Source organism: Manis javanica, chromosome 3 (genome assembly GCF_040802235.1).
Source record: "Manis javanica isolate MJ-LG chromosome 3, MJ_LKY, whole genome shotgun sequence".
Taxonomy (NCBI): Eukaryota; Metazoa; Chordata; class Mammalia; order Pholidota; family Manidae; genus Manis; species Manis javanica.
In genome coordinates, this window is record NC_133158.1 from 38851344 (window position 1) to 38877858 (window position 26515).

The following is a 26515-nucleotide window of genomic DNA, read 5'->3' on the forward strand; positions in this document are numbered from 1 at the left end:
CACACTGTTCAAGGGTCAACTGTAGTTACTTTTTAAAGGAATTCTCCATCACTGAGATTGAACATTGAGCAAAAGAGAATGAAAGCTACACTTTGTATAATACTGTAACTGTATCCAATTTAAAGAGATAGTGTTTCTTCCTTAAACCATTAAGACCCAAAACTTAAACGTTAATCGACCTCATAAAGAAAGAGAAGGCTGCTTTCTCTTTTTGTAAATAGCAAGGTAATGTGTGCATGATTCACTGACAATACACCCTGCCAGCAGACACACAGGCACCAGCAGTTTCTGTCCTTCCTTTAAGAACAGCCTGGAGGGCCTGGGGGGCGGACTCAGAGGAAGTTATTTCTCTGCTTGGAAATCCCCATGGGGTCATGCTGACCATCCTAGTAGACTTTGAAACAAATCAGCTTGCATAATGTGAAACTAAGCGCAAGTAACCACAGCTTTCATAAAATAATTAGAACATTCGAGAAACAACCTGCATTAAAACAAATGGAATCAAGATACAAAAGAGCCAACAGGAAATGTAGGGACTCTACAGAGATCATGATTCTTAATAAAAGGGCTCTGACAAATCCTTCTCAAGCATGAAGCACAGCAGGGACCGTCAAATCCGAACAGGATGCACCAAATAGGTGATGACAATGGCCACAAACACGTAACACATACTCGACACGACTAGACATATCTTGTATCTGACTATCAATCTGGCAGGGACCTGTTTCAGTCCTGAGCGAGAGTCCGCTGCCCGCACTGCCAGCTGCGGGGTGAGGCCACGCCCACACCGCCCTTCCGCCCTCCGGAGAGGGGCGGCCCCCAGAGGGCGTGAAGTCCTCCTGCAGGGACCCGCCGAGGTACCGAGAAAGGCCGGGGCGCGGTAGGGGGGCAAAGCCATCCTGGTCACGGCGTGCCTGCGTGGGGGCTGTCACATACGTCATGTAGGAGAGTGTGTGTAACAGAGTAAAAAGTCTGTGATTTATTAAGTATAAAAGCTGGTCATAAAACTATATGATTCTAAGTTTATAAAAATTTTTAAAAGGAAAAAATCCTTGAGAAGATTTACATTAAAAACTATTGCTGCTATTACTCAGATGTAGGACGATTGGAGGTATTTATTTTCTTCTTTACACTTTAATGTGTTTTTTAGGTTTATGCTGTATGCATAAGTACTTTAATATTCAGAAAAAAGGAATGCATAATAAAAAACATCCTATTTGGGATAATTCTAAAAACCTCTTCACACATTTAAAAATGCAGAATTACAAAGTCAACACCTTTTATTAATATAATGATGTAAAAAAAATTAGTGTGATATACAGAATTCCCAGAGGGTAATTTTAAAACATTTTAATGTGCTTTAAATCTTAATTTACAAGACACCTTGTCTACTGCCACTGACCTTTCCATACAAAATTTTACAATATTTGCTATAAAACTACATTAAGATTACGGTTAGGTAGTTCTTTCCCTGGCTGGTCATTCCTTTCTAAGGAATGTCCATTAGTCCACTGCTAGAACCTCTGTATGTCCAACAATAAATTACATAGTATGTACATAATTACAACAGGATTATTAGAATTCCAGTATGTTATGATGTATTATACTACAGTTCAACACCAGAGGCAAACAGAGCGACTACGCATATGCTGCTGGTAGCCAATTAAGAGTGAGATGGGACAGTGGGCGGGCAGCCAGCCCTAGGTGGGGGAGGATTTAAACGGTAGAGAACTGGTAACAGCTTGTCAGGCACTGACCCAGGCTAGCTCCAGAAAACATGGCATAGTCCATACACTTTCCCACCTCCATGACCCCAAAACCCAACACCATCATAACATACTCTTTATTAGCTATACAAAAATAATCTGTCTTAGATTCAAGCTTCACTTCAAATTCTTAAGTATCTAAGGGATTTTGCCTTCTGGTCTCCGATTCACATTTACTGTAATGTCAGATCACTCGGCTCAGTCAAACTTGAATGAAATAACCAAGTACGGTTTGGCTGAATTTTATAGGCACACAACTCAAAATGCAAAAGTCAGGGTATGGGTGACCATGCCCCCCTCAGCCACGTCCCCGGCTCTTCACCTCACTGTAGAGTGCTAGCAAACAGCACCGAGGACACTAGGATCTCAGACCCTGCTGCCAGTCTCCAAATCTGTTCACTCAGAACGCAAATAACAGTTCAGTACGCTGCCATGTACTGAGAAGAATCACACTGTGGCATCATGAAAATGAGCACTTAACGGCATGAAGCTATAACCCCAGGAAAGTGGTTTAGAATCAATGCTGGTTTCCCTCTCCAAAACACAGCATCTAACTGGACAACCCCAAATGGCACTTGTCCAGTATCAGTGACGATGTATGTAGACAGCTGGGCATGTCTGTTTCAGGAAAGAAATCGCAGAGAGGAAGTGGCACATGTGTGATGACCTCCATGGTCTCGGTCTGGGAGCGGGGCGGCCAACTGGGCACGCTGCCCTTCCTCAGACTTCCTGAGCTCAGCTCCTCCCCGTGAAGTGGAAGTGGAGCACGTATCCTGGGGCCTCAAGTTCATTCTCACATAAATTCTATATATGAACTGGTCATTTGAAGTGGGAATAAATAATTGAATTTTTTAAAATCAAGAACTACATTTTTATCCTTGAACAAGTGCAAACTTGCGGTGCAGCAGAGGGTGAGCCTGCAGAGCCCATGCAGGCTTCCCTTTCCCAGGCACCATCTGTTGAAATACTGACATGAGCAATTTTGCAAATGTCCTTGAAGACTAGAACATTTCTCCAAGTAATTCAGGAAGTGGATTCTAAAATGAGGTTTGGGGAACTTTGAGACGGAACTGTGGAAGGAGAGGAAGGGGTGCAGCGTCCTGTGAAGACTGGAGCCCCACTTCTGGCGGCCCCGTACCTCCGATGCCCTAACGCCTGGCGGCCGGGGTGGCGCTGCCTCAGGAGCAAGGTTGGTGAGCGGTGCTCACATGTTGTAGGCGACATAGATGGGGTCCAGCTGGTCAGCCAGGAAGCCGTCACGCAGGTGCCTGCGCTGCTTTTCGCCCCGGGAGTTGATGGGGATCACACCCGAGTCCACAATGACCACCACACCCACAACCAGGTGGTGCTCTTCCAGCACCACACTGGTCACCAGGGCCACGAGGTCCAGGGCGTCCTGCTCCAGCCCCGCCAACTCCACCACCACCACCAGCAGGTTGGCCCAGGTGAACACGGCACTGCAGGGGAGGACAGACGGTGTCACCTGGGGGCGGGCACAGGCTCCCCAACAAGCGGACATGAGGAAGCGGTGCCCAAGGGGGAGCAGCGAGGAGACTTCCCACCTTGGGCAGGCGAAGTGTTTAACAAGAACAGCTGTCTACTGAGGCTCTCGCAGAGATGCAAGTCTTATGTGGCGTGAAAGCGGCACCTGCCCAGGGCAAGCACCCCACCAAGGGAAGGCACCATGAGCCACAGCCGCTTAAAGAAGGAAGCTCGCCCTGAGGCAGAAACATCAGGGCGGCCGGGGTCTCACGTCTGGCCCGTGCACTCAGGCTCAGACTCTTGGCTTAAAACTAATCAGAAAAAGAGGAAAACCAAGCAAAAGCCAGACAGAGGGAGTAAGGGGTCTCTGGCCATCCCACAGAGTCAGTCTGGAGGGACAGAAGCCCTGGGCCCGGGGCCGCACCCACGGCGGAGAGGCTCTGCCCCAGCGGGAGGGCGGGCGGGTGGGGCTCCTACCACTCAGCGATGCTCCGGTGGGCGCGGGTCACGGACGTCTCGATGTCAATGGGATGGTAGCGCATGCCTCTCAGCTCTAGCGTCTCATCCAGAGACCCGACGACATACAGCGCGTCGTGTCGCTCTGTGGACGGTACAACTGGCACACCTCAGAAAGGCACACAGTAGGATCTGGGCCCCTCCACACATCCGTCAGCCCGAGCTGGCTCTTGCCAGGACAGGGAGCTGACTATGCCAACATCACAAGGTGACAGCCTCCTGCCAGGTGCCTGTCACTTCGATTCCATGTGACCACATCTCTGCTGCCAGTAACCACCTCAGAAAAGCTATGTCAGTGTGTGAATACATGCTTTAATTTTTACTATCACTGGAAACAAAACAGTATTTACAGGGACTGCTAGAAGTCATGGCAGCCTAGCTGGCCTGCCGCGGGCCTCAGAGCTTGAGGGGTTGTGTGTGGGTAGGGAGGGAGCCGCACATGGTGGGAAGGGGTCGGCAGCTCTGTCTGGGAGGGCCTGTTGGCCGACTGCCGATGTCCCACATCCTCAGCAGAGGCCGAGGGCCAAAGGACAGTGAGGGACAGCCTGAGAGAAAAATGGTAATTTTCAGAGAAAACCACTGTCAGAGCATGTCCTCCACCCCACACCGAAGGATACAAGATCATAGCAAGAGGTGAGGGCGTCAGCAGGAAACCCGAGATGCCACATGTACATGTGAGGTGCAGGGGATGCACTGGCCAGCCTCTGCCGGGCTGGCAAAGCGGGGTTACTATCACGACTCACCTCCACTGGCATCTGTGAGCTCCGTTCTCCGAAGGAAGCCGAGGTAGCCAGTCCTCGCCCAAATGGTCTGGGTGTCTCCAAAACTCAGCCGGGCACTGAAGTGGTCGGCGTGCAGCCCCTCCTCCCCATAGACCGTGTAGTACCCAGTGGCATTGTGGGGGCTGTTCACCCAGATCTGGTGGGGCCCAGAGGACAAGAATGTTGGCGCATCATGGGTGCTGAGCACAGACTCAGTGACGAGGCACCTGCTTGCCAGTACGCTTTAGAACACTGAACAGAGCTGGGGGCTGCTCAGGACCTCCTGACTAGTTGACCGGTAGGAGGAAGCACGGGCAGCAGGCAGACCACCTCTCATACAAGTGGGCCGTTTCTCACCTTTGACTCAGAAGCAACATGGATGAGCTCAGAGGCACCCATTTCTCCCAGCAGCCTACTGCTAAAGAGGAGGGGGAGCTAGGCGCCATCTGCACATGCATGCAGGGACTGCAGACTCTCCCAAGATGTGCGGAATTCACCAGCATCCAAGCACACTTGGGGACCGCCCACATGCTCACGATATCTAGAGCCTCATGGGCCTGGGGGATGTACTTCTAAACAGGGACTGTCCAGACAACAGGGTCCTCTGCCACCAGAGGTGGGTTCCCAGCCAGGCACAGACCCTGACACACAGGGGCACACTGGTGCCGTGGCCAGCTGGGTCTAGCTGGCTAGGAAGGGGGAGAACCATGCTGGCCGCATCCAGCCCTGGACAGGACACTCTCCATGTAGGATGCTGAGCAACCCCAAAGAGGCTCCCAGGCTTGCTCACATTCTTGTCTGGATGGACAGAGACTGGGCAGCATCTGCGTGATGACGTGCATCCTGCCTGCTGGGACCCAAAAAGCTGACTACTGCAGAGCCCACAGCAGTCCTTGTGCCCACCTGCTGCCAGGACCCTGTTTCCACAGCACATCCCCAGAGCCTGGAACTGCGAGCATGAGACTGTTTCCACTGCAACAGACTTGCCTGGGCACTCAGGCCAGGATCTATACTCCATCTGCCACCCTAGCCTCCAGGTTCATAGTTGTCCCAAGTTACTCTAGACACATGTGTGTAAGCACACAGGTCAACACAAAGTTTCCTTCATATCCTGTGTCCTGGGGTTATGAGGACTCGCCCCCACCAACCTGAGCATGACGAGAACTACCTCCACCTGCAGACGACGAGGACCCCCACCTCCCACCCGCAGCTGACAAGGACCCTCCCACCGCCCACCCGCGGACGAGGAGGACCTGCACTCCCAGCCTCGGTGTTTGCCCTGTGCCCCCCTCGGGCTACGGCTCATGTGCAGCTCCTCAGGCCTTCCCACTCTTGCTGGACTCCAATTTTCCTTCTGCTGGTGGGATGAGGCCCCTAGGGTCTGGGAGCACGAACATCCACCAGAGGAAGGACCACACCACTTCTGACACACCCCCAAAGCACGCGTGACCCCAAAGGGTTCACGTTCCCCAAGCTGGGGCAGAAAGGGGAGGAGGGTAGGGAGCAGCTCTGGGGTGCACAGGCTCCTCGGCACACTCGCCCCTGGCCTCACCTCACCCAGGTGGGAGTCTCCGAGGGGCCCCCTGGTCTCGGTGTGCGCAATGATGACCTTCACTCCAGGGAGGATCTGGGAAGGAGAACCACGTCAGAGACGCCACAAGGCCCCCAAGGCCACTGCACTGGAAGAGACCTGCTTCGGACGCGGATCCCAGTGACGACATACACCTGGGGGCGACCAGGGAGTCTACAGCCAACCTAGATCAGACTGAATTTTCGCAGAAATAAAAGACTCTAACAGGTGAAAAGAAATTGTGAATCTTAGCAAAAGTATTCCAGTTCCTAAGAATGGATCTTATTTTGGATGTGGAAGGGGTACCAAGGGTACATGTACTGTCTGCTCTACCTGGGGTCTCTCACCAAGGCCCACGAGGATGACCAGCCCCCTTGGAAGCACCACCACTTGGCTGTGCCCTAGCCTGGCCCTGCAGGGCCCCACTAGGCCTCCGAGCCCTGCGACTGGTGATGGAACCCCTATCCTGCAGCTCAGAATCAGAACCACCGCCGATCACCTGCTCTGTACCCAGTCAAGACAGGAGGCGGCACTGGCTCAAGGGACCACCCCTCACCCGGTCCTGGGGGACCTTCACTGGGCTCGGGTCAAACCTGGCTGCTCTGGACTGGATGAAACAGGAGACAACAGGGGACCTCCAGGCAGGTGGGAGGAAGGGACGGGAGGCACGGGAGAATGCAGGCTGTTGCCCGGGGCTGGCCTCAGGCCCTCGCCTCTCCCCACTGTTGTGCTGTCCTTGTAGGACCACCTGCATTTCCCGGGTGCTGCTGGAGCCTCCCACCTCTCCGGCAGCGGCCCACCTAAGCCCTGAAGCCAGAGCTCTCCTTCCAGAAAACAGATCCACCAGGCCTAAGTCACTCTAACAGCAAAATACAAGAGAAGGAAGACCGACCAGAAAGGGGTGGTGAGAACGACCCTGGGGGAGCCTGCGACTGGGTGCGGATGCTTCACAGAAGAGGGCTGTTCCAAGGTTTGTCAGGGGGAAACACGCGAAGCTTAGAAGAGGGTAAGGCGGAATGGCGCGGAGCAGGTGGTCTGCAGACGGGGCGCGTCTCCGTGGGGGCTCTGACAGAGATGGGGGGGCACAGCCCCGCCCTGCTGCCACCACGCACCCTCCCTGGAGTCTAAGCACGCCTTGACCCCCTCGGGTGCTCTGCCTGCCTGTGGGTCACTCACTTGTTCCTGCTCCTCTGCCCCAACTCTACTCCAGCCACAAGGCTTGCGGTGACTCCCAGCCCAGGACCTTTGCATTGGCTCAGGAGACGGCCCAGCCACCATGGCAGGCACACGGCTCCTCCTCACTTGTCCTGTCACAGACGCCAGGGGCTCACCCTGCTGCCTCCCTAACAGCAGAAGTGGCCACGGGGGTGTGTACAGAGGCGCGTGGCTGTTCAGGCTGCACGGGCTGTACAATCTCCATTTCTTGACTCTAGAATGGTGCAGTGCAGAGACGGGCCCTCAGCTGAACAGGAACACAAAGCAGCTGCGCGAGGCCGGGGCTGGGTGCTGCCTGCTGCTGGCCATGCTGGGCACATGGCTCTGCCCTGCACCCTGCTGTCTCCTGGCACAGAGCCATGGCACATAGTGACGTCCACCCCCTCATCACACTGCCCGCTTGGGTCGGTGGGCTTCCTCCCCCTTCAAACCACCCCTGGTTCTGAGGACACCTTTCTCCGGACAGTGTGGAGGCACTGGCCCCAGCCCTGTGGCCCTGAGGTCCAGACAGGAGCTCCTTCTGGGCTTCTGCACCCTAAGTCCTTCCATCTTCAGTTCTGAGCTCAGATGTGTGTCTGAAGACCTACTAGCCTAGTACTTGTATGTGCTTCTGTGAGGAGAGGAGCCTCCTGCACCAGCCCAGCCCTGACCACAGCCGATCTGCATGCCCCGGAACGTCGGTTTCCAGCACCTTCCAAGGACTGACACGCGACAGACAGAGACACAGGTCCTGGCTTCCCCTACCTTTCCAGACTCCGTCAACGGCAGACTATGCGGAGAACCCCGTTCTACCAAACGTACCCTAAAAATTACAAGGGAAAAGTTTCAGAATAAAATTTACCACACAAAGAGCAATCTTTACAAAAGCAACTCATAAGGCAACCAGAAATTGATTATCACTGTGAGACCAGCCTGTCAACAGTAGCCCAGTCTTCAGCCTTTGTTCATGACCTTACTGTGACCCTGGAGCAGTGACCACCTGCTCTGCTCTCCCTGCTGGGCCCACCTGCTGCACACAGGGCAGGAGCTCCAGGTTTCCGTGGGGCCCTCCTGGGGTCAGCCGGCCCCATCCCTGTAAGCCCCCCACTGTCTGCAGGCCAGAGCCCCGGGCTCAGGCGCACCCCGTCCCCCATGCTTCATGCTGTTGCGCTTTGCAGATGTTGCATTTTCTAACAAACTCAAGGGCGTAGCAACCCTGTATTGAGAAAGTCTGTCAGTGCTATTCCTCCAAGAGCATTTGCTCACTTAATGTCTCTGTGTCACATTTCAGTAATTCTTGCACTATTTCAATTTTTTCATTATTATTTTATTTGTCATGGTGTCTGTGATGAGCGGTTACAACTTGCTGAAGGCCGAGATGATGGTGAGCATTTTTTAGCAACAGAGCGTTTTCCAATGAAGGTGATGTCCATTATTTTTCAGACAGGATGTTGCACATTGGACAGACTGCAGTGTAATGTAAACATAATTGTTACATGCACTGAGAAACTAAAACTCTCCTGTGGCTCACTTTACTGCGGCACTCGCTCTCCTTCAGTGGTCTGGAGCGGAACCCGCAATGTCTCAGGTGTGCCTGCACACGCCTGGTCCCCAGCACACATTTACTGATGCAAAACTAAGTCCTGTCTTAAAATAGTATTAAAAAACACCCTTGCCATTTACTTGTCTTCTACCCCATAAAAAGCTACAGTTGCATTCTGGGTCACTCGCCCTTCTCGGTCATGGGACAGAGCTGGGAGGACACCGTGAGGCAGGCGGGAAGCTCAGGCACCCGTGGGCAGGCTCCTGCCCCGGCCAGCTGTCCACCACCATGAGGATGCGGGAGGGTCTGGTCGCAGCAGGCCCCACCGGAGGCCCTGGAGTGGATAGTGTTACCTGTCGTGGCGCAGTGCCCTCATGTCCACGTAGACGGTCGTGGGGTCCGGGCCAGCTGTGCCCTGAAGGAGAGAGTCAGAGGAACCCCCCTTCACCTCATTCTCAGGCCGTGTCTGCACCTGCACAGGCACAGCATGTGGCAATACTCCGGGGACGTCAGCAAGGCAGCCACTCTGCTCCCACAGTGACGGGCCCTGGGGAACTCTCCTTCGACTCAAACGTCACCCGGCTTGGAAACAGAGCGAGACACACAGTGACACTGATGGGAGCGTCACCTGCCACAGGGTCCATTCCAGTCTGATAGCTTTTGCCCCCGATTGGCCTCTCCGCTCTACGCCATGTGAAAACACCACATGGTTCTGGGGGGCTGGCCTCTCGCCGGCTGGAGCCGAGGGGAGCCTGATGACACCCTCACTTTTCTCTCCTCTCACCTGAAACTTGAGGATGATCCTCATTAAAGGACATTATGTTCCATTATTTAGATAAGGAACATGAACTTAAACGGACACGCTGCTCGGTGTCCGTCTCTGAGATCCCAGACAACATAACCTACACCTGCCCTGGAACGAGAACAAAACCTTCACTGACACCGAACACCACCCTTCCTCCAGAGGCGAGGCTTTCGGGGTCACACTCTTCTGAAAATGGTTTTGCTCTAATTAGAAAGGAGTTTCTGTGCTATGTCGAACAATATACACGGCGGGGCAAAATCAGACAGCAAAATAAACACATTTGTCTGGCATTTACAGGAAGGCCACATGAACTCATGGGAACACAGAGGCACCTCAAGGTAGAAGCAATGTCGTACCTGCTCAGCCAGCTTTCCCAGCCTGCTGGGCTGGCAGAGGCCAAGGAGGCCAGCAGAGCGAGACAGGGAGGAAGACGGCCACGGGGGGCACAGAAAGCAGTGGCCACACGAGAGACACACAGTAAGAGAGAGCAGTGCGCGTCCCTTCGTCTCATAGCACAGACTTGAACAGCCCATTAAGATCATGCCAACCAACAGAACGCACACCTCCGAGTATCACGCTGGGGAGACGTGGGCTTCCAGATGCTGGGGAGGCAGCAAGGTCTCACAGCCACCAACTGGCGGCCTGGCAAGAGGCTCAGTTGCATTTTTTACAACAGAAAGAGAGTTAGGAGGGGACGTCACCTACTCCTGCCACTCGGCGAGGGCTGGAAGCTTGGAGAGGTCAGCAGAGCCTCCCTGTGCTCACAGGGATTGGCGGGAACTCTGGGTGAACAGGACGGCGGCCTCTGCTGCCGAGGCCTGCCCTGCGCCTGCCAGGGGAAGGGGCACCAAAGCTGGGCAAGGCTCTGGAAACCGGGAAACAGCCCGGCTGGGCCTTGCTCTGGTCCCCGTGCCGTTTCCTCCCAACAATGTCTGGATGGCGTGGATGAGTAAGGCCTTCAGTGTGGTGTTTAGAAAGCTGGGAAATAGAGTATCAGTGCAAACTCTGGGAAGTGGCTAGTCATCTGAGGCAGCACTGAACTCACGCAGTAAGCGCTCAATTTCTGAAACTTTGTTTCCTTTTAGTAAGTAAAATACCTTAATCTTTCAAAAATGAACTTGGGGCAATAAAAATTATCACATAATTAATATTTCAATTTAAAATTGCTTGGTTTCTTAAAATAATAAGCTTATTCTTACTTTAAAAAACTAGCTGCATGTTGTATCCAACTTAGATTTTTCCAGGTAAGATAACAGTCACCCTTCAAGAACAATTTTGTTTTTTTCCAAGACAGCCTTTGTTCAACAAGAATAGAATAGCTTTTAAAATAAAACCTTCATAGCTCTCAAAGATAAACTTCTATTTGGAAATGAAACATAAAAGGCTCAGCACATGAGAGACGGGTGCAGCCGCTCAACCACTCACATGTGAAGGACTCAGGAGCCGACCACTGCCTCACCTGCAGGCAGATGGCCATGTTGACCCTGCACCCAAATGTGGTGCTTACGGCGCGCGCCGGCAGGCCCAGGTCCTTGAACAGCTTGGAGAAGGACTGCGTCAGCGCGATCCTGGGCCGCTCCTCGGCGACCACCATGCATGTGCGAACACATGACAGGTTAACCCCCTTCATCTGCAAGAGGAGAGGGAGGCCAGGCCCTGAGAGCCCAAGCAGAATGCAATCCCACCTCTCCAGCCTTGGTTCTGAGCACAGGGCAACAGAGGGTGCCCATCCATGCCGGCTCGACACCTGCCCTCCAGCATGCAGCTCTTACAGCTCCGGCCCAGGCCCCCAGGGCCCCTGAAACCTCAGACCCCAAAGTGCACTTGGAGGGGGGTCGGCAGCCCCCGCCCCACCCACCCCACATCCTCCTCTCCCACCACATGGGGTGTGCACGTCAAGGGAAGCGCCTCCCCAGGGGCAGGTGGGGTGCTGTGAGGGGTCACAGCAGGGTGGATAACGGAAGAGGGGACATGAGCAGGTGTGGCTCAGCTTGGACAAGGTTTTGTTTCTGCTGACTGCCTGCAGAGGTCTTGGGAGTCCCTTGGGCCCCTCACGTCCGGGTACTTCTGAGGAGGGGCCAGAGCAGCGGGGCGGACGGACGCACACTCACCCTGAGGACGCTGGTCTGCGCACCCAGGCCCTTGGTGCACATCTCCATCACTGAGTAAGAGCAGAAGGCGACCCGGGCCTTGAACTGGCTGACGGCCGATAACCACAGGGACACATTACTCTCCAGCTCCAGCGGCGGCACCAGCACAGACTGGTGTCCTGCGTAGACACTGCGAGGGCCCGGGAGGGCCGAGGTGGAGGGTCAGGCCGTTGGGGCACGCTGCCGCCCCACACACGCACCCCCAGATGCCTCGCTTCTTTGCTCGCCACATCAGGCCACCACTGTGCCCTGTGACCCCACAGTTTCTGTAGGAACATGCTGGGGGTGGGGGTCCTGGGCTCCCTCCAAGCACTTCAGAAGGACACAGCCTGCTGGGTAGGTCCAAAGATGGCTCACTGCTGGCTATCTGATGGGATTAAGTAGCCTCTTCTCAATTATAAGCAATGGATCGTGTTCATAGGTAATGAAAAATGTATCTCTACTCAGTTTTAGACCCAGACTCCAACCTACCTCACACGTGTATCGTGGTTTCCAGACATCCAAAATGTCTTAGGATGCTATGGTTCTACAGAGCCTCAGAGCAATCCCAACCCAGGAGGTGTGCAGAGGTACCTGCACCCACTCCCACCTCCACCTCCACCCTCCCCCACTCACCTGCACAGACACCACAGGGCAAAGCCGAGGCCACAGTAGGGATCCAGGCAGATGGCGATCTGCCTCGAGGGGTACAGCTCACACTGCAGCTTGAGGGAGCGGCACAAGGCACTGGTAGCTGCATGCGACATCTTAGGGAGTAAAACACTTCTGTTCAGTGATGTGAAGGAAGAGGGTTAGTTGCAGGGCTGCTGTCCACAGCAGCCAAACAGTATTGCTTCCTTAAAGCACGGCTGGTCAACCTCCCATATAAACCAAATAACACCCAGGAAATGGCACATTAATGATCTTCTCAATGTGATTTCAGCATCATGAATAATTTTAACAGAGCTCCGGGCTCCTGGTAAGGAGGTATCACAGCTGTCTGCTCCTCGAGGCCAGTCATAAGTCAGAAGGTCTAGACATTATCATTGAACATCAGAGTATGCATTACTTCCAGGCTAATCTACTTTTGGGGTTAACTGGTATTCAACACATACTTATAGGACAATACTGTTGCTTCCAGCTCTGGAGCCAGGCCTGTATCCAGCATCCTGTCTGCCCTCCGTGTCGGGGTGGGCAGGAGCCATGGTCAGAGGACCCACCTTCACACCTGCCAACACGCCTGTGGTCGACACGCTGAAGTCCAGGTACGCGAGCACGTCTGGGGAGGGGGGCCTGAAAATGCTGGCCACCTTCTTTTTTGGTGTGTCATCTATTGAACAGGAGACACCAGCGGTGCTGAAGTCACGTCAGGCTCTCAGGAGATATGCCATGACTCGTGCCGGGAGCCCTGGGGAGGAGGAGCTCAGAGCAGTGGGGCAGGCTGCCTGTGGGGACGGGGGACCCATCAGCCTTCAAGGAGACGTCACATGCAGCAGATCCTCCCAGATGGTGCTGGGCGGGCGGTGACAGGGACAGGTGTGGGGCACACAAGGCGGGGAAGAGACCCCGTGAGAGGTGCACGGAATCACTTCGCTGGGCAGTGGGAAAGGTCAGGGGAACAGGGGTGTGCCAACATTCGCAGAGTCTGTGGCAAGGCCAAGATGGACAAGAACTCCAGCCACAGTGAGATCATCACAGACAGGCTCCCAGGGCTCTGTGCACCTCGAGCTCCTGTAAGACCGCGGGCCGACACAGGTGAGGCCCAGACAGGAGCCCCCCACCTTGCAGCAGCCTGTGAAGCAGTGGGATGCTGGAGGCAGTGAGCACCCAGGGCTGCCCCTGGGCCCCAGGCCGGCTCTTGCTGATGCCTATCACGCGGCTGGCCGCAGATGAGAGCCCCTGATGTCCCACAGGAGGCGCCCTGGCGTGCAAAGACAGGTGCCTGCCAGGTGCAGTGGGGATGGAAGGTCTTCTGTCTGCTGGCTGACTGGCACCCACGTCGCCAGGTCCACAAGCATGGGCACAGCCGGGGCACGCTGCTGGTTTCAAATGTCTTGATGCAAAGGTACTCAGGCTGACCTGATGGTTCGGGGCAGAGGCTGGGGGTCTTCAGCCCTTCCCAGCTGGCCCACAAGCATTTCATGGGGCATGGCAACATTCACCAGTGATGGAGACAAAGGATACATGCGTGCGTGCATGTGTGCACATGTGTGTGTGTGTGTGCACTGCGGGAACTGTCCATGTCCCCACAATTGCCAAGCTCTGTGCAGGCAGGACAGAGAGGGGCGGGCACACAGGCCTGCGACAGGGACTCTGCCCCCCACCCATCAACCACAGAGACCCTGTCCCAAGAAAGGGCATCTGTGCTTGGCAAGTCCTTCCACTCTGTGCCCAGGCTCTGATGGGGAACACGGGGCGTCAGGAATCCAGCTGGGGGGCTCCTTTTGGCAGCCTCCTCACCATTTACTGAAGCTGCTCTTATCTAACTTATTTCTGGCTAGCAACAATGTAATCCCTACATCAAAGAAAGGGAAAGGGGGTTCATTTTGGCAGGAGCCAGTGCAAACGCTGAGGTGCTGAGGACCTGTACCTGTATCTAGAATGGTCGGCCAGGTTCTGACGTCCACGGCGGCCACTGCTTCTTTGGACTTGAGCAGCCGCACGATGGCCTGTGTGGTGAGGACACAAGCGGACTTGCTGACCTGCAGAGCACAGGGGACCCTGAAGGCATGGGTGGGTGTGCCTGGGGCAAAGCCCGCCCGCAGGGCCCTGACAAAGCAACTAGACCAGGAGAGGACAAGCTCGCCCGGTCCCACCACACAAAGGCCCAGGATCCCATTCCCCTGCTGGGTTAGTGTCAGGCAGGTACCTCTACGATCATCTTGACAGTGGGAAGTGTGGTGGTGAGGTTCTGGGGGTGTGGGGGCCTCACAGTGACAGGCACACAGCCACAGTACAGGCAGCCGTAGAAGGCAGCGATAAGGTCCACCCCTGGGGAGACACATGGGCAGAGGGTCAGTGCGGGTCCAGATGTGGCCCACTGTGTCTGAGGCCACAGAAAGGCAAAAAGACAAGGGGGATGCCATTGTGCTTTCTTTGGATAAGGCCGCGACTCCTCCGGACTAATAAGGCACTTACAGAGCTCAGCACAGTCAGGGTTGGAGAGGAGCTGGCCCCCGGGGCAGGCCTATCTCCTTGCTTCCACCCAGGGCCAGGGAGGCAGGAGGAGGCACAGCCACAGCACGAAGGAGGCCCCAGAGGGCACGGGAGGCTGGGGCCCTGAGGAGCGGAGACCCTGTGGCACCCCCTGCACAGAGGACCGGCGGGCAGGTGGGTGAGGGCAGTAGAGAAGGCAGGAGGGGTCCCATGGAGGCCCTGCACCCCTTGCTGCACGTCGGTGCCAGGACACAGCTGCAGGTTGTGTGGACTCTCCTGGGGGTGCTGCTGGATCTGTAGGGAGGCCCATGCCCCTGGGGACAGGCTAGGGCAGCCCCATGTTGCTCATGACAACACACGGCAACAAGGGACCACTGCCCTGTTCCTTCAAATTTCGAAATATTTAAAATTCCCCGTATTTGGAATTTAGGGTGCATTGTACCACATTCAGACCTGTTTTCTGGTCTTGAACTCAGTCCGACTTGAGAATGTCGGTGCTCCCATCCTGCAAGTGCCTCCAGGTGTTGCCCTCAAATCATCCGAAGCGCCACCTGGCTTACACAGGCTACAGGACATCATCTCAGGCTGTTTCCACTCCAGAGTCAAAATAAATACACAACATTTAACCCGACTCCTGGGCTTCACCAGACTGCAAGCTCCTGATGCCCCGTCAGTGCCTAGAAATAAGACCAGGGGCTGGGCAGCCCCCCAGTACTGCCCTGGGGAGCAACCCCCTGCTCTGTGCCCACGGGGTGGCAAGAGGACTGAGGGAGGGCCTGGCTGGGCATTGGTGCACTGGCACACAGCAGACAACATGCATGAGAGTGTCCACTGCCGGCACAGCCGCTCTGCCCAGCACACATAGTGTCATCAGACTGGACACAAATGAAAGGCAACTGGGAGCTCTCCTGCTGGCCCATGAAGCTCACGCCGCTCCCTGGAAGCACAGGCCCCATCCCGGAGCACGGGGGGAGGCTGGCTACTGCAACACCCACCCCTGCAGCACTCGGAGAGTGCTGGCTCACCCCCTTGAGAACGGGAGGAAGGTCCTGGACCCTCCTTCACCCCAGAAGTGCTCCTGCACAGCCTCTGCGCCCTCGGGGCTCCGGCCCTCAGCAGTGGTCATACTCTCCCTCTGCTGGTAAGTTTCTAAAATTCAAGTTTAGAACTTTACCATGTATTTTTTTTTCATTAAGCTTTTTGTAGGAAGAGCGTTAAGTGTACCCCAAAGCAGAGAGGAGTATCAGGCCCTCTTCATCACTCGGATTCTCAATAACCAAGGTGGCACCGTGTCTGCTACCTGTGGTTTTGTCTTTTTTTTCCTGTGTTGAACCACTTAGGGCAGTACCCACCGGTTATGTCAGCCCTGCCTTTCCTGCAGTGCGTCCCACGGGACTGCAGCCCGACAGGTGCTTGGAACCCAGGGGCACTTGAAGAGCAGAGCTTGTGGAGAGGGAGGTACAGTCACCCCTGTGGAGGAATAACCTCACATTCCAGGGCGCTGATGGAAGGAACTGTAGTGCCGGGGAAAGTCCTGCGGTGCTCACATGCCACGTATCCGTGTCCAGAAACAAACCAGACTGCTGCTGTGCCCCAGTTCCTGGGTGGATTGTCACCCAGGTATCCACAACCCCTGGGACGAGTACCCCACCCCTCACTCCCCTGAGAGGCAGGAGTCCCAGCCCAGAGAAAGTGCCCAGTGTAGCCCAGTGTCCCCCCAGATAAGCTGAAGAAACAGTCATTGCCAGGACCCGTGGCCTGGACACCAGGCCAGAGAGACGTCACCACAGGCAAGCATAAGAAAGTGGTTGCCACGGAGACCACCTGCGGTGGGAGGGCGGGGCCAAAGACCGGGCGGGGGCAGCTCTAGAAGCAGGGAAAGAGGGGAGGGCAAGGAGGTGGGGAAGGACTCACACCAGGCACATCCCAGTAATTCCTGTGCTTTGAAGAAAAAGGAAAACCTATAGGCAAGCAACTGCTCACAGAGGGGAGAGGGAGAGGGGGCCTTAACCACCCAGCACCCTGAGAAACGACACACCCAAGAGAAGCCAGAGGCCAGGGACTCCTGTCCCGGCCCAGGCCCGAGTCACCGAGTAAGAGAACGACGACCCGGTGTTCTGCCCTTGTGCCAGACCTAGGGGAAGCATCTCGCTGACGGCTGGAAAGCAGACTCTCGGAACCCAGGCCTCAGGACGGGAGGGTGGGGCAGAAGCCCACGTCACCAACCCCAGGCTGGAGGGCAGCGCGCCCACCCCCCCCAATGGACTCTCTGGCCAGGCAGGCAGGGAGGACCCGGTTGGCACGAGGGAGGCCGTCTGCCTGATGGGCCCCAGTCCCTTAAAGGAGAATGGCTTGCCCGACCACCCTGCTTCTGTTGGGATGACGTCCTTGTTGCCACCCGCTTCCACCTATAAAAACCTTTCCTTCTGTACAGCTCCTCGGAGCTCCTTTCTATCTACCATATGGATGCTGCCTGATTCATGAACTGTTGACTAAAGCCAGTAAGATCTTTAAATTTTACTTAGTTGAATTTTTTTGTCTTAAAGTGTGCAAACTATTATCAACATGCAAGAACTCAGGGGATGCCCCCATGAACCCTTCCTGAAAAATCAACTAGAGAAAAGCCTTCAGAAAACCTACATGACCAGAAAGATACACACATGTGGGCTGCTGGCCAGTGGCTACTGGGGAATGGGAGCCCCAGACACAGCACATGCAAGAAAACAGGGTGGAGAATGCATAAGCAAAAAATTTGTAACTGTTTCAAAAATCATACAGGTGGTCAGAGCATTACTACTGTTACTTCGGGATAAAGTAAGGAATGAACATGGACTACTCCAATGCAGTCAGCTCCTCTGTCTGAGGGAACCAGGATTTTTGGTATGGTAAGAAGGAGCTGTAATGGAGAAGGCATTTGGTGAAAGCATAGAATCCTGAATTCGAATCGGATGCAACAGTGTGAACTCATGAGACGTGTTTGCTCATGATCCTAGCTGTGCTCTCGGGACAGGCCCAGAGCGGCCGCCTCAGGGGAAGTGAGCACACACAGGGCCCAGGTTTTGCTGTGGGGCCAGGACCTGGGTTCCGTGGAGCAGTGGCTGATTCCAGGTCTGGGCAGGGCAGCCAGGGGCTCTCAGGGGCTGGAAGACCGTCCCTGAGGACCCAGGGCCACCAGAGGCTCCCACTGCCCGAACCAAGGTGACCCAAGTCCAGGGAAGGACTGAAACCCAACAGACATGTTTGGATCCATGAGTCCATATGATACATTTGCAAATCCATCGACTGGTCACCTCTGGAGTTTGATAGGAAACAAAATTAACTGTACTGAAAAAGTGTTGAATCAACATATGATTCTGCCTTTTACATGTGAATTCCACCACTGGGTGACCAAATACTTAATGAAGAGACATGTCTGTTTAGGAGTTTTTACAGCTAATAAAAGAAATGACAGAATTAGGATATCACTGTTCTGTGACCATAATGAATGGATGAATGGGAACAGTAATCACCAATGGCTGCTATCACCACAGAAAGGCTGGCCCGGCATGGCGTTTCCCATGAGACAGTTCACACCACTCAGAGCCTCGCAAAAGAGCTGAGCCAGCATCTGATCCAGGGCCTAGATTGAGCTGCCGACTGCAGGAAAAACTGCGGTCCGTCCACTTGTACTGAGCTTGCACTCAGCCACATGCAGACTGTGGGCCGGCACAGTGCAAGGTCAGACCAGAGCTTTGGCCGATGGACTGCTGGGAAGAGAGGGAACAGAGGAGCCTGTAAAGTAAAGAGACTTAAAAATATACCGTATTTAAAGGAAATTGGCAGACTAAACTATGACGCGTGGCAATACCCACTTGGGTAATCAAATTGTAAAGAAATGGTGACTACAGAGGTCAGGAGACATGACTTTTGAAGGATGACAGATGCAAAGGGAAGTGTGGTGCCTGGCTGGGGCTACAGGTATCTACACTATGGTAATAAAATGTGGGGAGACAGGGAAAGAACAGCCAGGTGAGAGGAGCAAAAGGAACACAAATAAAGGCTGTACTAAAAAGAGCATGAGCATGGGCACAGTGGACCCACTACTTCAGGGGGCATCCACGTAAGGTGCTCGCTGTGAACACCAAACCTGCTATGGGGTCCCAGGAGCCAGACGCCACGGGTCCTGTACTGAAAAAGTGTTGAATCTGTGGGGAAGGTGACTGTCGCCAGCCCCTGGGAACAGCTGTGAAGACAGGACATCTGGGTGTGCTCACCTGGGGGGTAGACCAAAGCCACGTGGTCCCCGACGCACAGCCTTCCCTTCTCCATCAGAGCCGCGGCCACCCTCTCAGCCCTTCTGTGCAGCTGGACGCAGGTCACAGTGCTCGTGACTGAGCCCTAGGGAAGCAAACATCGGGCAGATCTGCTGATCCAGGGCAGTGCCTGCTCCTGGGCAACAGTGCCCACGCCAAGGGCACCCTACGCTCTGATCCCAGCAGTCAGGAGTGGGACGAGGTGCCGCTCAACATGCAGGCTGTCTTTCTAGTCACCTTATCTCAAATGCAACCCTTGTGTTGACTGCCCCGCTGAGGCAAAGGGACAGGCCATCAGGTACCCCCTGGGCTCCTGGAGCAATGGGTGTCCAAATTGTCCATGAAGTTTGAGACACAGCAATTAAACAAAGCCTTTTTGGCCTCTTTGATAAAATCTTTTAAACAGAACATCATTATAAAGACTAACATAAAAATCCAGGTTCTGGCTACCTAATGTTTTGCCACAATGTTTCGATTTTTCTATTGTAAAATAAATCATTGCCACTGTTACCACCCCCAATTCCAACCTCTCCCTGTCTAGAAGCAGCCATTATCCTGAATATAAATGCACATACATATGTAATACACAATAAACATCCCTAACCTATACTGTCATGCAAGTTTAAACTTCACATCCACCAGATTAGCAGGCCTGTGCTGTTCTGAGACCTGCATTTTCAAAGCGCTGGGGCTGCCTTAATGGCCGCACGGGACTCTCCACACCTGAGCCAGTTCACTGGCTCACCTCTTCTCTGCTGAGCATGTCTGTGCCTGGGCTGGGAACCAGCTCCCTCGCTCTGCTGACCCGCATCAGGCAGGCCTCACAGCACATGTAGGCATTAAGAAAATCAAAAGTGCAACAGGGTCTAATCATCATAATTCTTGGGACAGGCCAGTGGGACATCAGAACCTGTCTTTTTGACGGCGCCTCCCTGCACAGACCTGCATGGACGTTGAGCTGCTGGCAGGAGCCTTGAGGCTCTGTACAGGCGAGCTGCGCGTACTTCCCAGCCCAAGGGCAGAATGCCAGTGCTGGGCAGATGCTGGGAGGCCCAGTGCCCAGAGCCCTGCCCATCCCTTTGATGATTCGGAGCCTCAAGGAATAGGGGCCACCTGTGCCACAGCCACAGACTTCCTCCTGGGCCAAAAGCCAGCACATCCTCGGGAGCCTAAGAACAATTCAAATCCAGAGAAGGCTGACAAACCAAAATAAAAGCAAAAATATACAAGTGGCCCTGAGAAAAGACTGGACTGGGTTTGGAAAAGCCAGGTGCAGTGCCACACTGGCCACTGCTGAGCTCTCTCTGCCCTGCCACACATGTGCCTGACGGGCATCTCTGTGCAACCCTGCCCCATGGCTCCCTCTCTTGGGAAGGGCTGCACCGCTCAGGCGCACGGCCAACAGCCAGAGCCAAATCCTGGAGCCCACACACAGGACGCCCTTGGGTCCTGCAGGCCCAGCTCTGACCACACCTCCCTCTTGTCCATGGTCTCAACTGTTGTCCTCTTCTCTGAACTGCCCTCTCATGTCCGGACCTGAGGCCCCAGTGCCCACCTGCTCCCAATCTCCCCCTTACAACCCACAGGAATCACTTGGAGTCAGGAGCTGCACGGGGCCCCTCACCCTTGCCACCCAACCCCTCCCAGGCCTTCCCACCACACTTCGGGGTTGGGGGGCACTCAGCACTATGTGCCACCCCTGCTGTGCTCATCTGCAGACTCCTCATGGGATGATTTTATCTCGGGTCAGTCGTTAATTATCAGCTGCCTAAAACCCCATCAGCAGTGAAACAAATGTGTACTGAGCACTATTCTAGATCCGTGGTGACACAGCAAGCGTGGGACACAAAGTCTCTCTTAACAAAAATGTTTCAGCAGGGGAGACTTATTTTAAGCCTTCGGAGAACAGGGGCCCTTTTTATCTAACAATGGCATCAATAAATATTTTTTGAATGAAGAAACAGTGGCCAAAAACGATCAGTGATGAAAGCAAGACCAGCGTTTCTCAGAAGGCAGTGAGCTGCCCTTTCCCAGCAGCAAGGGGGTGACAGCCTGCCTGACACCTGACAGAAGGCCAGGCAGTACTTCTATTGTCATTTGACTTTTCACATATTCACATTGTGCTGACTGGCCGACAGCCTGGGTGTGAGGATCACAGCTACTTTATGCTCTGAAAGCACCTACTGTGATCCACGGGCGACAGTGCCCAGAACCATGAAGTGAACCTGCACCAGGGGAGAGGCAGTAAGTGCTTGAGTCCTGTTAAGCTATAAGCAAACACAGAAAGTCTAAATTCTTAAGTTTACAAAATAAACATTTCCTTTTAGATCGGTTAGGGGGACTTACAAGTATATTGTTCTTAACCAAAAACTGGGTTAGTGAGAATTTTCCTATTAAGTACAAGATCAGTGGAAATGCTTTTGTGTGAACTGTGTGAAAGCCAGGCGTTTCGTGAACAGCAGGACCAGTAGAGACCGTGCCACACGGCACCGAGGCACGAGGGCTCACCACTCTGCACAGTCACGACGCTGAGGCGTGTGGACTGGAGACAAGGGCCCCATGCACCCACAGGCACCAGCGGGCCCAGCCCTCACCTTGGCATTCAGGAGCAGAAATAGTGGGTGGTCGGGAGTGGTGTGTGCCCGCCACTGCAGCACGTCAGGCAGGAACAGGAACTGCGAAGAGGCGGGCTCAGGCATCAGCAGGCAGAGGGAGGCCCGCGACCCCCTGGGCACTGCAGTACCTTCCGGGCCTGGTCGCTCTCCTCTAGGTGAGCCAGCTCCCGGCCAGAGGCCTGCGCCGTCCTCTTCCCGGCAACCAGATGCCCGACGACCATGGAGGCCGGTCCGACCTCTAGGAAACAGGGTTCCGGATGAGAAGCTGCTTCCCTCTGATACAGGGTCAACACATAACTATTTCCATCACACTTATTTGAAATAAGCATTTAACTCTTCACTAACACATATGTTCAGGGAACCAGTTACAAGGTTATGCTGAATTACAGAGAGAATCTCTCTCTTAAATATAAGTAATGCCAGGTTAAGAAGTTTACCTTCTGGCACATATCTGGGGAGATACGATTTGACCTCAATCATAGCTATACTCTTAATATATTTCACTGTTTTGTTGTATTTATTGTAGATATAAATTGGGAAATTAAATCTTCCTCATTAAGTATATTTTACTTAAATATATATATATAGTTTTCAATAATCAGCAAAAGAAAAGTAGGCATTTACTAAAAATTCACATGACCACAGGAATTAAAAACTGTATGTAATAGCTGAGCTGGTCTTTAAAATTAGTTTTTAAATGTGTAAAATCAGGGAAGGGAGACGGATGTGTGTTGAGACTTCCTAGGTCCCATCGGCCCTGCGGCTGCGGCAGGTCACAGGGCAGAGGGGCGCACACTCTCCATGGGACGCTGCACCATGCCCGAGCTCCTCTTCCCTGGGCATGATTCCTGCTTTCAGGGAGCCAGCACCGAGCCTTCCAAACCTAAGACGCCATTTGAATTCAGTTATTACAATGGGTTCTAGGCAGGGCGAAACCCCAGGCCAGCGAGGTGGCAGAGCTCTCTCTCCCCTGCAGCTCAGTTCCAGGGAACAAGAAGTGGTGACCAACCTGAGGAGCACCTGCTCTGGCTCCAAACCTAACTCAGAGATGCAGGGTCCAAATGACTGTCATTCAACCAGTGTGGTTGTCACCGACTTTAAGATTGACAGACACCGACTGTTAGGAACAACTAACCTGGCTGTTTCTGGCGAGGTTTGGGAAGGTTGGTAACACAGGTGTGAGGGCACATTAACACATTGCATGGGTGTAGCATCCCCTCCAGAAAGCGCTGCTTGGTTTCAGAAATGTGAATCCCTCCAAGTGGAGCCTTGGGCAAGGTGTTGGCAGGAACCAGGGCCAGACAGTACATGCCCACCTGGTGGATGCTGTCGACTGCCTGGAAGAGAAGCACACCGATAGGAGGCCTGGGTCTGAGTCCTGAAGGTGGCACAGTGGCGTCTGGCAACATGCTGACCAACACAGCAACACAGTAAGAAGCTGGGAGGCTGGGAACCGCTCAGTGTGAGCGCAGCAGGACCCAGAGGCCGAGGGGACAGTCTGACAAGGAAACAAGGAGACACGTGTGTGCGTCCTCCATCATTTAACACACACACACACACAGTGTGTGTGCAGTATGTACTGTGTGCATGCTGTGTATCTAAGTCTGGAGCAGCTTTCATTTAAAAATGGAGTGAGAAAAGCCGCTAAAACTGCAGGAGAGGCAGTGAGCAGAGGGTGGAGGCTGGACTTCTTCGAACGACCTCACTTACAGACCTGACTCTGGAACCGTGTATACATTTCACATACAAAAAAATCTTAAAAAACAATCCTTAACAACTGAAAGTTAAATAAAACAAATGAACTCAACTGACCTGGAATCAGGTTGGTGGAACAGCCCTTCAGAGAAAATCCATTTAAAGTGACTTTAAGCAACAATCTGATTAGTCCACCCCTAATGGGATATGCCTTATGGGCAAAAAGATTGCAAAAAAAGTGTTAAGCTGCTCTTGGAAATCTCACGTTTCAGAGGTAGGGAAGAAACTTAATTTGAGACTGCAGCATGTGTGGGTGGCCTGAGGGGAATGGGTAGTCCTGCGGGGGTCGTCAGCATGGCAGTCTTTCAGTGTGGGAGAAAGGGGAGCAACGGGCTAAGCAAAGACCCTGTGGCCTTGAATCTGAGTTGGAACCAGCAGCATAGACTCAGGATGCAGATCTTAAAACAGATGTCATTTCCTGTTCTGTTTGCTGAGAAAGCCCAGAAATAGTGACTAAGCCAGTAGATGGTCGTTCTAAGCTCCACTTCCCCTGGAAGGCAGCAGGGCCTCCGGGGTCTCAGCCTGACAGGTTTAGGACATGGAATATGCTACTTCCCCAAGCACTGGGGCTTTCTGTTCTCTAGTGTGGCCTCAGAATCCCAGGGGTCTGTCAAAAGGACTCAGAAGCCAACCCAAAGAGGGTCCAACTGACCACCGGAAATAAAAATAACTAATAGATGGAGTCACAGCTGATATGTTTAAATCCACCAGTTCATAATGAAGCAGACAAAACAAGACTCTGCGGTCACCTTCAGAGGACTTTAGGAGACCAGCTCCTCACTCTGAAGTCGGTTCTTGACCTTGTTTCCCACTTGACCTTTGTTCCAGGCCCAGGTGACTGGGCGGGGTGGGGGGGTGCAATGGCCCTCTTTGAGGAGCAACTTCTGAAACTGCTCTGGCTAACAATGGAAAAGAATCAAAGCAGCACCACCGTGAAACTCACACAGGTTGGTGAGCTCAGGACCGCTAAGCCAGGAGGAGAGAAAAGTAAAGACTCCACCAAAAAAACAGAATAAATTAATTCAGTAAAGTTGTAGGATACATCAGTATACAAAAATCAATTGATTCTATACAGTAATAATGAACTATCAGGAGAAATTTAGAAACCAACCTCATTTACAATTGCATCAAGAATAAAATACCTAGAAATAAATTTAACCCAGAGGTGAAAGACCTGTACTCTGAAAACGGCTAGGCACCGATGAAATAAACTGAAGACACAAATAAATGGAAAGACATTCCATGCTTATGGATTAGAAGAATTAATATTGTTAAAATGGACATTCTATCCAACACAATCTATGGATTCAATACAATCCCTATCAAAATCCCAATGGCATTTTTCTTAGAAACAGAACAGACAACCCTAAAATTTGTATGGAACCATAAAAAAGGCTCTGAAACTGCCAAAGCAACCTTGAGAAAGAAGAGCAAAGCTGGAGGCCTCATGCCCCCCAATACTGAACTATATGTACAACAGTACAGAACTGGCACAGAAACAGCCCCATAGATCAGCAGAACACAACAGAGTGCCCAGAAGTATATCCATGAGTGTCAATTAACTGACAACAGAGGGACCAAGAAAGTGCAGGGAGAACAGATGGTCTCTTCAGTGAAAGGCAATGGGAAAAGACAGCCACATGCAAAGATCTGAAACTGGACTATCTCACACCACACACAAAAATTAACTCAAAATGTGTTTAGGACTGAATGTAAGACCCGAAACCATTAAAACTCATAGAAGGAAACATGGGTGGTAAACTCCTGGATATCAGTCTTGGCAATGATTTTGTTTGGATCTGACACCAAAAGCAGAGGCAACAGAAGTGGGATGACATCAAACTAAACAGCTCTGCACAGCAAGGGGAACCAGCATAAAATGAAAAGGCGACCCAGTGAGTGGGAGAAAGCATGTACCTGATAAGGGGTCAAGATCTAAAATATATAAAGAACTCATAGAACTCAGTAGCAAAAAACCGCCAAGCAATCCAAATAAAAAAGGGCAGAGGATCTGAACAGACATTTTTCTGAAGAAAACATACAGATGCCAACAGATACATTAAAAGTCGCTCCACATCACTGATCATCAGGGAAATGCAAATCAAAGCTACCACCTCACACCTATCAGAATGGTTATTATAAAAAAGATAAAAAATAAGTTGGCGAGGATGTGGAGAAAAAGGAACTTCATGCACTGTTGGTGGGAATGTAATTTGGCGCAACCACCATGGAAAACTGCATGGAGGCTCCTCAAAAAATTAAGCATAGAAATACTGTAACACCCAGCAATCCCACTTCTGGGTATTCATCTGAAGAAAATGAAAACACTAACTCAAAAAGACATCCGTTCTACCATGTTCACTGCAGACTAACATTATATGTCAACTGTACTATTTACCATATCCAGTATACAGAAACAACCAAAGTGCCCATCAGTGGATGAACAGATAAATTGTGGCATACACACACACATATACACACATACATACATGTGTATACACACACATACATCTAATATTACTCAGCTGTAAAAAAGAAGGAATCCTGCCAGTTGTAACAATGCGTATGGCTCCTGACGGCCCTGTGCTAAGTGCAGTAAGCCAGACAAAGACAAATGCCATACGGCCTCACTCATATGTGGAATCTACAAAGAACTGAGCTCACAGGTAAGCTGGTGGTTGCTGGAGACAGGGCGTGTAGGCTGGGTGAGATGGGCGAAGGGGGTCAAAAGGTACAAACTCCCAGTAACAAAGACGTAAGTCCTGAGGATGTGTGCACAGCATGGTTGCTATAGTGAATAACGCTGCATATTTGAAAGCTGTTAACAGAGATATTGAAAGTCTTCCTCATGGGAGAAAGCCGTAACTATGGATGGTGATGGACATTAACTCGACTCCCTGTGGTCATTTCACAACACACACGTCACATCCT

The 26515-nt window shown here is 52.8% G+C and overlaps 1 protein-coding gene across 22 annotated transcripts in view; it reads right to left on the reverse strand.

Moving 5' to 3' along the window:
- Positions 1-1262: 1262 nt before the first annotated feature.
- DIP2A (disco interacting protein 2 homolog A) overlaps positions 1263-26515 on the reverse strand; it is a 123714-nt gene continuing 98461 nt past the window's right edge. For 4 of the 22 annotated variants that reach the window (XM_073231178.1, XM_037023734.2, XM_073231179.1 and 1 more), the window contains 16 exons: positions 22965-23166; positions 21958-22067; positions 21809-21889; positions 19176-19299; positions 14636-14757; positions 14357-14468; positions 12987-13096; positions 12403-12533; positions 11749-11917; positions 11097-11267; positions 9186-9304; positions 8055-8112; positions 6078-6152; positions 4508-4682; positions 3726-3849; positions 1263-3223 (listed from right to left, as the gene is read on the reverse strand). In XM_073231178.1, coding sequence (XP_073087279.1) covers positions 2971-3223; positions 3726-3849; positions 4508-4682; positions 6078-6152; positions 8055-8112; positions 9186-9304; positions 11097-11267; positions 11749-11917; positions 12403-12533; positions 12987-13096; positions 14357-14468; positions 14636-14757; positions 19176-19299; positions 21809-21889; positions 21958-22067; positions 22965-23166 — 2136 coding nt within the window. In that variant the 3' untranslated portion in view covers positions 1263-2970. The other 18 variants (XM_037023735.2, XM_037023736.2, XR_005062772.2 and 15 more) reach the window with 18 other exon arrangements.